This window comes from Dromiciops gliroides, chromosome 4 (genome assembly GCF_019393635.1).
Source record: "Dromiciops gliroides isolate mDroGli1 chromosome 4, mDroGli1.pri, whole genome shotgun sequence".
NCBI lineage: Eukaryota > Metazoa > Chordata > Mammalia > Microbiotheria > Microbiotheriidae > Dromiciops > Dromiciops gliroides.
This window is the reverse complement of record NC_057864.1, coordinates 364343967-364360038: the sequence shown is the minus strand read 5'-3', so window position 1 is coordinate 364360038 and position 16072 is coordinate 364343967. Positions and strand designations below refer to the sequence as shown.

The window sequence follows — 16072 nt, the reverse complement described above, 5'->3', positions numbered from 1 at the left end:
TCAATATTTAGCTGTTGTTTTATTTCTAATTAATAAGATCTTGAGTTATTTTCAAATTATTAAGGTATTTTTTAATTCTAGAGAAATATTTTATAACTCACTGTTATTGAATTAATATGTTTTCCAGTGTTATCGTTTTTCCATCACTGAATTAACCTAGGGAATGTAAATCAACCTATCTATACTTAGGCACACAGCCACCAAATGAATGGTGCCTATTTAGGATAATAATTGCTATAAAAATAGCACTTTGTATTTGCAATGATTTTATTATAAAAGTATTTTATTATTTTCCAGTTACAACTGGAGATAGTTTTCAACATTTGTTTTTATAAGATTTCTAGTTTCAATTTTTTTTCCTCCATCCCCTCCCTCCCCTCCCTCCCCCCCAAGACACCAAGTAATCTGATATAGGTTATATATGTACAATAACGTTAAACATAATTCTGCATTAGTCACGTTATAAGAGAAGAATCAGAGGAAAAAGGAAAAATCTCAAAAAGAAAAACAATAGCACCAAAAACAAAAGAAATAGTATGGTTCAATCTACATCCATATTCCACAGTTCTGTTTTGTTTTGGGGTTTTTCCTGGATTTGGAGAGCATTTTCCATCATGAGTCCTTTGGAACTATCTTGTATTGCTAAGGAAAATCAAATCTATTACAGTTGATCAACACATAATGCTTTTTAATCAATTGATCTTCACAAAAACCCTCTGAGGTATGTGGAATTGTATCCTGTTGTATACACATGAGCAACCTGATACTCAATCAGGTCAAATGCTTTGATCAGAGAGACACATGACTAATAAGAGTCTGAGATATGATTTGAACTCAGCCTTTCCTGATTCCATGTCTTGTATTCCATACATTACCCTAGAAGTAGCTGGGTGACTTAGTGGATAGATTGTTGGATGTGCAGTCAAGAAAATATAAATTTGAATACTGCCTCAGACACTTAATAATTGTGTAACCTCAGGGAATCAATACCTCCTAGCTTCTGTCTCCTCAAATGCAAAATGAAGATAATCACAGCATCTGACTCATAGGGTTTTTGTGAAGATTACATGAGATAACACATGTAATTTGCAAATCTTGAAGCACTATACAAAAGGTAGTTTACCATCATTTTTATTATTATTATTATTATTATTCTATAGTGAATCAAATATCAAAGATACAATAGCTAAACTTACTTCAGGTGAAGATAAAATAATAGATTGATAAAATTTTAAAACTCAAGGAATATTAAATGTCATTTAACTCAGTCCCCTTACTGGGTGACTCAGGATGGGAAAATTCACCTTTTGGATCTCAGCTTTTTCATCTATAAGTAAGAGAGTTATATTAGATTTTCCTCTAAAGTCTCTTCCAGTTTTATGATCTATGATCCTGTGATCATTTGACAGATAAGAAAACAAGCACAGAGAAGATAAAGTCAGTCAGCTAGTTAGTAGCAGAGCTGGTCCTATAGCATGGGTCTCATTACTCAGGAAAAGATGGATCTAATATATGATTCTGTTTCTGTGTGCTTTATCTTCCCAAATATCAATTTCTAAAGAAATATTATATACACTGGAAACTATTTTTTTACTTAAAAATAAAGTAATAGAAATAGTAAGGTTTTCATTAGGACTGTGGAAATTTATTTTGATTTGGGACCCTACCTTTAGGCTGAGATTAGAAAGCCTTAGTCCCTCAGGGTCTCTTCTGTGTGGGAGTTGCTGGTGCCCCTCCCCCTCAGCTTCAGCTGAGCCAAAAAGCCCCGTGGGCTGTACAAGACACCAGGTCAGACAGAGGGAGGGGGGGAGAAGCCGCCGCCCACCCCCCTCCCTCCGACCTGAGAAGAGGTATCCGAGAGATCCTGGGCTTGTCCAGGCCGGGCTCTGGGCACATGAGGCTCAAGCAAATCCCCCAGCCGCAGCCCTGGCTGGCAGATTAGCTTGGTTTGTGGGGGCGCAGGAAGCCCCGAGATTTGAGTGGAGAGAAGAAAAGTTATATATAGACCTGGAGGTTAGACTCAGAGAGAGCAGTCAAGGAGATGGATGGAGAAGAGGTCAAGGGGTGGCTGAGGAGATGGCAAAGGTTGGAGAAGAGAGACGAGGGAGGAGACGAACAGTAGTAACACAGGACTAGGAGCAAGGAGTAAAGGCAGCGGTGGCAGTAAGGAGAGGAAAGTTAAAAGCAGGGGGATTTACAAAGTGAAAGGGGCGCAGAGTTAGAATAAAGGACCTGAGTGCCCTAAGGCAAGGGGCGGCTAAGGCCCTTATTGTATTAAAAAGGTTACAGGATCAGCAGGTGAAAGGAAAAACCAGAGAGCAGTCAGGTTGTACATTTTATTTCCCTGTATTCTTAATTTTAAATAGTATCTCATAAATAAACTCTCCTTTGATTATTTAGTTAAGAGGCTTCTTAATATTTTGCTTATCAATTTTGGGAGTGGAGCAGTGTGGTGGAACTTTATAAATGGCCCACATTAAATTAATAGCAGTCAGATAGCCAAACCGTCAACAATCCTAGAATTAGTCCTCCATTCAGATTAGTCCAAATTAGTCATAGTCAGTAAAAATATTTTCACATTTGAATGGCGACCACAGCAGGACTTGTGACCCAATTATAATTTTTCATATAAAGTTATAATTTTTCATAAGTCCAAAATTATATAATTTTTCCAGACTGGATTAGATTAATAATAATAATAACTTTTACAGCACAGATTATAAAGAAAAGCATTCCTATAATGTTTTATACATTCCAAGATTATATCTTGAGTTATTTGCAAATTGTTAAAGCCTTTTTTAAAAAAACCCAAGAGAAAAATATTTTATGTCACTGTTATTTAATGTGTGTGTGTGTGTGTGTGTGTGCACACGTGCGCGCTCGAGCGCATATTTCAGGGTTAAGATTTTCCATCACTAAATCGATATTAGAAATAGGACTAAGGAGCAGCTAGGTGGTGCAGTGGATAAAGCACTGGCCTTGGATTCAGGAGGACCTGAGTTCAAATCCAGCCTCAGACACTTGACACTAGCTGTGTGACCCTGGGCAAGTCACTTAACCCTCACTGCCCTGCAAAACAAAACAAAAAACAAAACAAAACAAAAAGAAATAGGACTGTATTTAGGTACAGTCCCACCAAATTAATGTTGCCCACTTAGCACTATAATAATGATGATGATGAAGACAAGAGTAATAATAGATATTTGCATAGAATTTCAATGTTTATAGTATCCTTTATATGCCCCCCCCCCATTTAATCCTCACAGCAGCCCTCCCTTTGAAGTAGATGATATTTCAATCCTTATTTTATAGATGAGGGAGTGGAGGATCAATCACTTATAGACTTTGGCGGATTAGCTTGGTCTGTGGGGGCGAAGGAAGCCCGGAGATTTGAGTGGAGAGAAGAAAAGGTATATATAGACCTGGGAGTGAGACAGGAGGGGGAGACGGACTAGATAAAGAAGGAGCGAGGACGGACTAGATAGAGAGACAAGATAAAAAAGGAGGGAGACGGACTAGATAGAGAGACAAGATAAAAAAGGAGAGGGACGGACTAGAGAAGGACAGACTAGGAGAGAGGCTGACTAGAGGGGAGCCCGGACAAGGACAGAGGAGAGTTCGGTTCGGAAAATGAGAGACGGGTCTGACAAGGTTACGGGCCTTAATACAAACCAGGGAAAGTGTAACGTGCCCTGAGACCAGAGGCGGCTAAGGCCCTTATTGTATTCAAGAAGTTCGAAGTGCAGCAGGTTCGAAAGAGACACAGTGGAAAGAGACCACAGGAAAGCAGTCAGGTTGTACACTTTATTTCCCTGTATTTCTAATTTTAAATAGTATCTCATAAATAAACTCTGCTTTGACTATTTGGTTAAGGGGCTTCTTAATCTTTAGTCTATCAGTTTCGCAGCAGTGTGGTGGATCTTTATAAACGGCCCACATTAAATTAACGAAGTCAGATAGCCAAATAGTCAAAAGTCCCCAGTTTGGTCCTCCAGTCAGATTAGCGCCCCAAATTAGGCTAGTCATTTAAAAATATTTCAACATTTGAATGGTGACCCAGATGGGACTTACAGCCCAATTATAATTTTTCTAAATTTATAATTTTTCATATAATCATAATTTTTCCTAAGTCCAGTTATTGTAATTTTTCCAGGTTAGTTATAGTTATTAATAATTAATTTTTTGTACACATATAAAGTATAATATTAACATAAAGTATTTTGTAAACCATAAAGTCTTATATCAGTAATAGATGTTCTTTTCTCTTCCTCTTCCTTCTCTCGTTTCTTATTATTACAAAACCTTCTTCTAACACAAATCATGTCAAATCTCATCCATAGCCTACCTCAGTGCCTGTTCCAAGTTCTCACTTCCCATCTGATTCATATTCTAGGTTTTTCTTGATCATCAGAAGAAAAGTGTAAAAAGTGTAAGATTCAGACAATTTAGTTTCTAGTCCTGAACCACCCCTTTATAATACTTCTGAAACTTTTTAAGTAATTTTCCCTCTCCGGGATTCAGTTTCATCATCAGAAAAAATGAAGGCTAGAAAAGATTACCTCTAAAGTCCCTTCCAAATACCTAACAGTCACTGGGGTACCCACCCTGAACTCATTGCTTTAACCATCTTTTGTAGGCCTGCTGAAACTGTTTCTTACTTTTTCATACAAAGATTTACCTGGAATCTCATAGTCTTAGCTTCCTAAATAGGCATATAAATTGTCTGATCTGTCATAGAATCTCCTCCCACCACAAGGTAATCACCAAGCAGAGCATCCTCATCATGATACCTCTGTTCTGCTCATAACAATGGCTATGTTATTTTTGTTCTGTTTTTTATTTTCCTGAACACCTTAAACTCTTAAACAATGATAAATATCCAATTTTAATTAATCAAACAGCATTTATTAAATTCTTAATTGCCTACTGTGTACATAATAACAGCAATAATTATAGCAATAACAACTAGCATTTATATAGTACTTTACAATGTCCAAAATGATTTACAAATATTATCTTATTTTGTCCGCACAACAATTTTGGAAGGGAGAAGTTATTATTATTCCCATTTTGTAGATGAGAAAACTGAAGCAATAAAGGTTAAGTAACTTGAGCAGGGTCACACAAATGATGAAGAGTCTAAGGCTAGATTTTAACTCAAAATCCTGCTCAATCCAGGTTCAGTGCTCTATCCATTACACCAAAAAATTGTCTTTAATCACTGTATTGATTAGAGTAGCTAAGTGTTTCACAGTTAATCATTATCACAACATTACTGTTGTGCACACACACATTATCACAACATTACTGTTACTGTGCACTCACTGTAAAACTTTTTTATATTAGTTCATTGTCTATGGTACCTTTTTGCAAAGGGCAGCTAGGTGGCACAGTGGATAGAGTGCCCAGCTTGGAGTTAAGAAGTCTCATCTTCTTGAGTTCAACTCTAGCCTCAGATACTTACCAGCTATTGTAACCCTGGGAAAGTCACTTAACCCTGTTTGCCTGGTTCTTCATTTGTAAAAAGAGATGGAGAAAGAAATGACAAACCTCCAATTTCTATGCAAAGAAGACTCTAAATGGGATCATGGAGAGTTGAATACAACTGAAATGACTAAATAACAACAAATATATTTGAACAAAATGTAGTTTTCATAATTATCTTTTTCAGTTAGGTCTAATTTTGCTTTGTCTTAGATCATGATTGGTATCCATGTCCTCTTCACTTCAGCTGAAGCATAGTAGACCCTGCTCCAGTCCTTCATTTCAACTCTGTGTGTCCTTCTGTTTCAATTTTGGCTTTTATACATAACATATTGTTGAATTCTGGTTTCCAATCTACTTTTATTTTTTGGATTAGCTCATCTCATTCACATTCATAATTATCACTAATTACACATTTCCCTCCATCCCATTTTCTTCAGTTTATCCTTCTCTCTCTTTTCATCCTGCCCCTCCCCAAAAGTCTGCCTTGCTTCCAACCCCGCATCTGTCCTCCTAATTATTACCATCCCTTTATATTTCTCATGCCCTTCCCATATCTCCCTTTTGGGTAATACAGATTTCTGTACCCAACCACATGTGCATATACAGTCTTCCTTCTTTGATCCAATTCTGATGAGACTGAGGTTAAAATATCGCATGTCATCTTCTTATTTTCCCCCTACTATAAAAGTTCTTCCTTGCATGCTTCCTTTATATGAGAAATTGTGTCCCATTCTACCTCTTCCTTCACTCTTCCCTCAGTGCATCCCTTTTTTCACAACTACATTCTTTTTTTTTTTGAGATCATTCCAACGAAAGTGACACACCTGTGTCCTCTGTCTATGTGGACTCCTTTTAACTCCCCTAATAATATCAAAGTTCTCAGGAATTACATGTAGCACCTTCCCATATAAAAAAGTAAACATTTTAATAGTATTCAGTCCCTTTTGATTATTCTTTCATGCATATCTTTTTGCAATTCTCTTGAGCCTACTCTTTGAAGGTCAAATTTTCTATTCAACTTTGATCTATTCATCAGGAATGCTTAGAAGTCCTCTATTTCATTAAATGGAAAGGGCCATTAGTGTTCTAATCACACCTAGAAGAATAATGGTCCCTACAACATTCATTGACAGCTATATGGCATAGTTGATAGAGTGTTGGGTCTCAAGTCATGAAAACTCATCTTTCCAAGTTCAAATCTGGCCTCAGATACTTACTAGCTGTGTGAGCCCAGGCAAGTCACATAACCCTGGTTGCCTCAGTTCCTTATCTGTACAATGAGCTGGATGAGGAAATGGCAAACCACTTCAATATCTTTGACAAGAAAACCCCAAACCAGGTCACAAAAGAGTTGGACATGACTGTAATGATTCAACAACAAAAACTAAATTCGTAATAGAATGAAGGATAATTCACCACTTTGCAAAAGCAGTCCATTTCATTTTTACAAAAATTGATTAGGAAATTGCCCCATAACTTACCTGCTACTCCATATAAATTCTACCCTATTGATTCTAAGTCTAGAATTTTATAAAATAGGTATAATTTCTCTTCCATATACCTCTTCAAATACTTGAGGACAAATTATTATTTTTGGTGAGGCAATTGGGGTTAAGTGACTTGTCCAGGGTCACACAGCTAGTAGGTATCAAGTGTCTGATGCCAGATTTGAACTCAGGTACTCCTGACTCCAGGGCCAGTGTTCTATCTACTGTGCCCCGAGCTGCCCCTAAAGATTAATTTTCCCAGCAATATTACCAACAAATCTTTTCCAGGCTAAATAAATATCCATTTTTTCCAAATCTTCCTTATGTGACTTTTCAAAATTTTTACCATTTGGTCATTCCATCTTTTTATTTATTTATTTATTTATTTATTTATTTGTTTGTTTGTTTGTTTGTTTGTTTGTTTGTTTGTTTATTTGTTTATTTATTTATTTATTTGTGTGTTTATTTGTGTGTTTATTTATGTGTTTATTTATTTATGTGTTTATTTATGTGCTTATTTATTGGTGAGTCAGTTGGGGTTAAGTGACTAGTAAGTGTCAAGTGTCTGAGGCCGGATTTGAACTCAGGTCCTCCTGAATCCAGGGCCAGTGCTTTATCCACTGCACCACCTAGCTGCCCCCTTTTTATACTTTTTAAACTTTTTCCTTTCTTACTTTTTAAGAAGTAAGGCTTTTGGCATTCTACATTATTTATTTTTCTTCTAATTTTCATCATCTCCTCTTTTATGCTTATTTTGTGTTTGTCTCTTTGTTGGCCTTCTTGTTTTAAAAATGCCTATTCAGTTCATTAATCTTCCTCTATTTTATTAATGTATGTTGCTAAATATATAATTTTTCTCTTAAGTGCTTTAGCGACATCCAGTAAGTTTTATCATATTTTTGTCATTATCATTTTCCTTCACATTCATTAATAATTGTTCCTAATGATTTCTTCTTTGACTCACTTATTATTGGGATGTTACTGTTAAATCTTCATTTGTTTCTCTCTCTTTTGTTTGGGCCTCCTGAACTGATTACTATTTCTATTGTTTTCTGAGCTATAAAGGATATGTTTATTAGTTTAGTCTTTTAACATTTTCCCATTATTTTCATTGTTGTTGTGCCCTAATAAGTGAATAATTTTTTGCTAAAGTTTCATGGTATGCTTCTTTAAAAATCCCATTGTAAAAATTTCCCTAAAAAAGTAAGTGCTTTAGTTTCTCTAGGAACTTTTTTCAATTGTTTTGTTTTCCTTTCTGTTAGAGCTGTCCCAAACTAAGACAAGAACAACAAAGTCTCTAATCACTATTGCATAATTTTATCTTCTTATAAGTCAGTTTTTTTCCAACATATCACCCATGATGTAATTGGTCCTCTTTGAAAATGGACAACCAGAAGATATAATATCTTCCACCTCTTTTTAAAACTAGAGGAGTCCTCTCTTTATAAAGGATAACAAAAATCTATACTTCAATTAGGTGACAGATTTAGAATTTAAAGAGACCTCTGAGACCATTTCCAATCTCCTCCTTTTAGAGGAGAGGAAACTGAGTTCAAGGAGGCTAAACAATCTGCTACACATCACACAGGTAGAAACATAAGAGGTTAGTTCTGGACCCTGGTCCTTTGACTCCTATATCAGTGCTGTTCTCATTATACCATGTATCTATCATGGCCACGAAAAACATGACCGTATTTCCCTAGATTTCTCCTGATGTGCCTGCTTAAACAAGACAGGATAGCATTGAACCTTCAGGGATAGAATCAGTCCCATTGTGATATTGTGAGGCATAAAGAAAAGGTTTTTTGGAAAGTACCTACCCCTATGCCACAAGCAACTCAAGCTACTCTTAGCATCACTTTTATGCAAATACAAACAGGCTTGTTACCTCTCCGAGAGGCCCAATTTTAATTTAAAAGTCTACTGACACAGAATACTCAACTACCAGTAATGAGAGGCAATTTATTTGAGAGCCTTGTTATCCAAAAACAAACAAAAAACCCCCCAATTCTTAAGTGCACCTAACAGCAGCAAAGCAGAGGCACAATAATCTTTGGGAAGTTAAAAATGGTACCACTTTATTCCTTTTGATGCACACACGATTTTTTTGTGTTAGAAATTTCCATCATTAACTCTAATGAGTCAAAATAAAAACAGTTCCTAATATAGTATTGAATACTTCACATGGGGAATCATTCCAATTGTGCTTTAAAAATTAATGCCAAAGATCTTTAGGGCTTGCTTTTAAAAAACGCTAATAGCACTAAATTAATAGGCCACTTTTTTATTTGTTATACGACAATAACTAAAGATGTGAAGATAAGAGTGTCTCTTTACCCCTAAAGACTTCTGACAAAAACAAATAGCAAAACGCAAGGCACAATTTCCAAATATTTGTGAGAGAAAGGCCACTATACCTGCTGCAAATCCAGTGTAATGGTCACATAATGGTATTCAATGCCATTCTTAATGCTGGGGCTCTGCCACCAAGTGTTTTTGCCATCAATTGCATTTGTGATTGGGTGCCTCTCTTATGGCAGTAACATGTGAAGGGAAAGAAAAGTCAGCATTAGTTGCTTCTCCTTGAAAAAAATTCAAAACATTTATGTTGAAGTGATTATAATTTTAGTATCAAATTCAAAAAAGAAAGTTAAAATATTCATTTATTCATGCAGTTATTGATTCTTTCCTTCCATAAATCTTTATTGAACCCCTTCTGAGAATGATAGTGATAGCTGCGTTTACATAGTCTTTTAAAATTGGCAAAGCACTTTACATATATTATCTCATTTGATCTTCACAACAAGTTGTTAAGGTAGGTGATGTTGTTGTCATTTGGTGGTTTCAGTCAAGTCTGACTCTTTGTGCATCAATTTGGTGTTTTCTGGACCAAAATATTAGAGTGGTTTGCCATTTTCTTCCCCAGCTCATGTTTACAGATGAGGGAACTGAGGCAAACAGGGTTGAGGAAGGGATTTTTAAACTGGAGTTTATGAAATCTCAAGGGGTCCACAGATAGTTTTCAGGGTGACAGGGAGAGATCTATAAATGTGGATGAGAAAAATCACATCTTTATCTGAAATTTAGCATTTCCTTAAATTATTTTAAAACGTTATTTTGAGAAGTGGTCCATATACTTCCTTTCTGTTGACCCTGGGAATGTTCTCTCTCTAATACACACACACACTAGAAATTACAGACCTGAAATGTCTTCTCCATCTAGCTCTACAAGGAAAGTGAAACATGAGAGAAGAGGGGAAAATGGAAAACTAACCTGCTAAACATTATTTCATATTTCACAAATAATTTCATAATAATAATTTCCTCACAACCCCCAAATCTCCCAGCGTCCTTCTTAATGGATTTGAGCTAGAGAAAACCATTAACCCTGGGCCTCACTTTCCTCCTCTCTTAAACAAAGGTTGAAATCACTACCTAGACTCTAAATTCCATAAACCCCTTCCTCATTACCTTATCCCTCATCTCCCTCTCTAATTTTATATCCAATCATTACAGCTTCAGCCTTTGTACTTGCACCTAATTCCCTCCAATTATCTATCCATCCTCATCTCTTCTCCTCACTTTTCACTGGCAAATTTCACCCATTCAGGAACCTGATCTTAGATTCTCACTCCTAGTTTTCAATACCATTGCCTACCTGTCTTCCTCTATTCCAAACCTCATTCTACTACCCTTGCCATGAATTCTCATTCCCTGAACTATTTCCTCTCCTCATCCTCCCCTTCTTCAACTTAATTGTGCTAAAGCCCCACCAATAGGAGCTTAGATCTAAGGGCCTTCCTATTTCCATTGTCTAGGAGGTGAAAAGTTAAAAGGGGCAGGGGAGAAGAAAAACTCCATACACTTGATACAAAGGCTACCTACAGTGGGGAAAGAGATGTTCCTGAAATCCCATTATAACTGCATGTATATTTCTCTTAGGGCAGTAGGTGGTGAAGTGGATAGAGTGCAAGGCCTGGAGTCAGGAAGACTCATCTTCCTTAGTTCAGCCTCAGACACTTATTACCTCTATGACCCTGAGCTAATCACTTAATTCTGTTTTCTTCAGTTTCCTCATCTGTAAAATGAACCAGAGAAGGCTATAGCAAACTATTCCAGTATCTTTGCCAAGAAACCCTCTAATAGGGTCAGGAAGAGTCAAACACAAATGAAACAACTGCACTATAAAATATTTCTTCTTAGAAACTATGTCATAGGTGAAGGTTCCCATTCTAGAGCAATGTTAATGCTATCATTCAGGTACATTATGTTTTCAATAGGTGTTGGGGGCCATCCAAGGGATTTAGTCAACAGGTATAATGTGGATTCCATGTGGAAAGACATTCCAGGATCCAAACAAAAAAAAACCTAATTTACAAATCAACTTTTGAAACATATCACACGGGGCAGGTAGGTAGCAAAGTGGATAAAGCACTGGGCCTGGATTCAAGAGAATCTGAGTTCAAATCCAGCCTCAGACACTTGACACTTTCTAGCTGTGTGACCCTGGGTAGGTCACTTAACCCTCATTGCCCAGCAAAAACAAAAACCATAATAAAAGAAATATAATGCTCTAAGTTGAATAATGTCTATATTATAGTAGCTATTTATTCCCAAATTGACAATAACTTTAAAAGAGAATGTACAATATAATCATGTATAATATTAACTACCATCTTAGTTACATGAATGTATATTGTATGAGTGTGTGATATTAAAATAAGACAAGTGATCCAAAATTATATCCCATTTTAACTGACATACACACCAGTAAAAATGTGCTTTTTTCTAAATATGTATAAGGGATAAAGTTAAAATATTCCACAAACAAATCAAAATGATCCATAAAAAGAGATTATCAAAAAAAGAATCAGAGAGAATCTCTGATCAGAATCAACACACCACCTAAAGAAAATGTGTCTTTGGGGCAGCCAGGTGGTGCAATGGATAAAGCACCGGCCCTGGATTCAGGAGGACCTGAGTTCAAATCCAGCTTCAGACACTTGATACTTATTAGGTGTATGACCCTGGGCAAGTCACTTAACCCTCATTGCCCCACTGAAATAAAAGGAAAATGTATCTTTATAGTTTTCTTAATTTGTAATTTTTTTTCACATGATATGGAATTGTACAAACTGATGGAGACAGGCTGGTATAATGAATAAAGAAATACCTTTGCAATCAGCATAAGCTCGGTTCAAATATCCCCTCTGACTTACTAACTTTGGGATCTTGAGCAAGTTATTGAACACCTCTGAGCTTCAGGAAACTAAATTCTGTGGATTTTATATACCAAGTCATAGACCATTTTTGGGATGTGTTCCCCACACTGCCAAATATCACAGCTCCTTCATCTGTTTAGGTATTTTCAATTTCACTTAGGTTGCTATGTTTATCTATCTACCTACATATATACATACATATAGGCACATATAAATATATGCCTATATACATGAATACATATATATTTAATATCAAATATTAAGATTTATGACTTTGAAGTACTAAAGGCATTTTGGATTCTCTGGAAAATGTTCTAAAACCTCAAAATTTCTATTTCTCCATTGTTGTTATTGTTCAGTCATTTCAGTTGTGTCAGATTTCTGACTCCATTGGGGGTTTTCTCGGCAAAGATACTGGAAAAGTTTGCCATTTCAGTCTCCAGATCATTTTATAGATGAGGAAACTGAGGCAGACTGGTTTAAATGAATTGCACAGGGACACACAACCAGTAAGTATCTGAGGTCACATTTGAACTCAGGTCTTCCTGACTTCAGACTTAGCTCTATCTATTGCACTATCTAGCTGCCCCTTTCTCAATTGTGTGCTTACCTAATTCAGCTCAGTAGTTTGGTAAACTTTGTTTTGTATTCTGTCTTATAAAATTAACAATCCACTAATATGATGTATTCCATCTCATTAATGAAAACTAAGAGTGCTGAATATATTTAATAATTAGAACTGGCTCTAGTGGAAAGTGGGAGTGAAGAAAGGTGTCAAGTCTTTGAAACAGCAAATGCCAGAAGCATATCTAAATATCAAATAAAATGTCCTCAGTGGCACAAGTGGGTGTTAAAATTGGCACATTTAGGAATTGGTACCATAAATGAGATATTGCTGGCATCAGTCTAGAAAGAAAATAAATATCAGAAGGAACATCATTCTTTAAACATCCTCTGACATAAACAATCCTGCATCATCTTTATAACCAGTGGATTTTAATATGTAGCAGAAAAATAAATACACACCACACATTGGTAAAGAAAATTCAGGACTCCTAGGTAATTGGTATGGAAGCTGTCTAATTGGAAATTTTGATATCTGCTACCTCAGGTCAAATTGATATGAGGATTAGTCACCAACAGGAGGACTGGGAGATGAATCAACAATTAACCATAATCCCCATTACAGAAGTTTAATCATAATTAATTTGAAAACATTGATTAATTGTTGGCATGTTTCCCTTATTTAAAAGGAGATGAAAAAAGTATAGCATGCTCAACAGGGAGAGATTTGCAAGTTAATCCAAGGGCCAACCTCATTTTATGACTGGCTAAGGGGATGGTTGATGAAGTAAGCCTTTCAAACAGTTGGCTTTTAATTTGGAGTCACAAAGCCAATACACTTTCATCTGGAGAGGAAACATTACGGAATTACCTACTCTTAGAAGATTACTGAATATATGGACTTTTATTTCATGAGTAGAATGAACTTGTTAATAAAGTATTTTTTTTTGCGGGGCAATAGGGGTTAAGTGACTTGCCCAGGGTCACACAGCTAGTAAGTGTCAAGTGTCTGAGGCCAGATTTGAACTCAGGTCCTCCTGAATCCAGGGCTGGTGCTTTATCCACTGTGCCACCTAGCCGCCCCAATAAAGTATTTTTATGGAATCTTTATTTTGTTTTATTTGGGCAGGGCAGATTTAGATTTAGAGTGTAAAGAATTAATTGTTATTTGAGATTTTTATGACCCCCATCTCTTGGCAAGAATTAAAAAAACAAACAAAAAAACCCCTCAGAGCGCACTGGCCTCTGGGGCTCTGCAAATGGCATGGTGCTCCACTCACTGTTTGTAGCCCTCAACATGGCGCTGGCACCTTATGCCATCACCACTCGCTGACACCTACATGAGCCTGGCAAAATTATAATGATTGGAAGCCTAGTGAGGGCAGTCATGTGACTGTCAGAGCAGCTAACTAATTGGTTGGGGGCTGCTGGGGTTTTCTGGGAACGGGGAGGTGAATTGGCCAAGGCGACAGGAGTGGGGATGTGTATTCTCAGCTGATTCGTGGGCGGTGGTATTTTTTCAGGTTGTATAATTTCCCTTTCCCCATTTTATTTCCTTTCCCTTGATCCTACTGATCCTGTTTGTGTGGGGTTTTTTAAAGTTCATTCTTGTTAAAATAAATGCGGTCTCCTTCCTTGCCCCAATATTGCAGCGAGCCGCTTAGCTAACACTCCCCATTAAAAATTGGTACCCACAAGAGAGAGATGGAGGAATTAAGTCCTGTAGAACCTGAGGAGAACTTTGAAAGGAAATCTAGCTGCCCATTGAAAAATATATCACACAGAAAGAAATCCAAGTTGTGGCAACCATAATAAATGAATATATAGATGGATATAAAAAGCACATTTGCTCTTTGGAAAAAGCAGTCCATAACTCTGATTTTCTTCAAGGGTCAGGAAATGCAAAATAATAATGATGATGAAAATAGCAATTGTTTAGCAGTTTAAGGTTAGTAAAGCAATTTACATATGTAATTTCAATTGATCTTCATGCCAACTCTGTGAGACAAATTATATGATTACTTGGGGAGGCTGAGAGACTTGTCCAGGATCACACTGTTTGGGTTAGGGGCAGAATCTGAACTCCTGACTCCAAGTCTTGTACTTCATCCACTAAACTAGGTGACTGCCTAGTACAAATGAAGTATTTACAAGCATTTTTAAATAGTGAAGATTTCCATCAGAAAATCTTGACTAAGAATGCTGATTCACCCCCTTTTAATAGCATTTTCAGAAGCCAATGTGGTACAGAGGAAAGAAAAATGGATATGGAGTCAGAGGACCTAGTTTCAAACCCTGCCCCTGATATTTACCTCCTGTGGGGCCCAGGGCTAGCCACTTATTCTCCCCTGGCCTCAGTTTCTTCATTGAACTATATCAGTGATATCAAAGTCAAATAGAAATGGATCCCTGCAGACCACATATTCCCTGAGAAAACCACAGAGTAACCTTATCTATATTGTACTATGTTTTTATTTAAGAATTTCCCAATTGCATTTTTAAAAATCTTATTTATTTTATTCTGAACTTAAGAAATAAAACAAGCATTTCCATAACATAGAAAATTGCACATGAAACTGCAAATCTATTATGTACAACTTGCAATTTTGCAGGGCATATAGGGCCTATAGGGAGTTTGACATCTCTGGATTAGATGATGCCTGAGACCTTTGAAACTCTCAAGGTGGGATTAATGGATCCCACTGGATTTGGGCTCATGAAGACCTAAATTCAAATTCTGACTCAGACACTTACTGTCTGACCCCAGGCAAAGCACTTGATGATTTTATGCCTCAGTTTCTTCATTGGTAAAATGGGCGAATAACAATACCTTCCTTGCATAATTGTTTTAAGGATCAAATGAGACAACATAGGTAAAACATTAGCTATGGTGATGATGGTAATCATCCTGAGTATAGAATAGTGCAAATGAACCCTATGCTTTGGTTAAGTTCATCTCCCCATTGTCCCATCTTGGTCCAACATAGATACTCCTCTCATCCCCAGCTCTCTGTCTCCCTCCTGTGCTGATCATGCCATTTCATCTGAAGAGAATATATTCTCCCTTTCTGATTGAGTTTCTACCCATTCTACCCCACCCCATTCCAGCTTAGTTCCATAACATCTTTCCCACCTAGTTCCTTTCTCATAGATCTCTCTTTTCCTTGAGTTCCTGAAGTTATTTTATTGTGCCCCCTCCCCAAATTAGTACTTGGTCATGTCATGCTTTTTCTAGTGGCTTAACTATTTTTTTCTTTTCTGTGTAATTATACCTTCACAGGACTATAGACTTAGAGCTAGATAGGAAGTTAG

General features: G+C 36.7%; 1 protein-coding gene across 1 annotated transcript in view; it reads right to left on the bottom strand.

Moving 5' to 3' along the window:
• The window catches only part of LAMA2 (laminin subunit alpha 2), an 804877-nt gene that overhangs the window by 569057 nt on the left and 219748 nt on the right, over positions 1 to 16072 (bottom strand). The window contains 1 exon segment of the mRNA XM_044002871.1: positions 9392 to 9504. Within this exon segment, the coding sequence (XP_043858806.1) occupies positions 9392 to 9504 (113 nt within the window).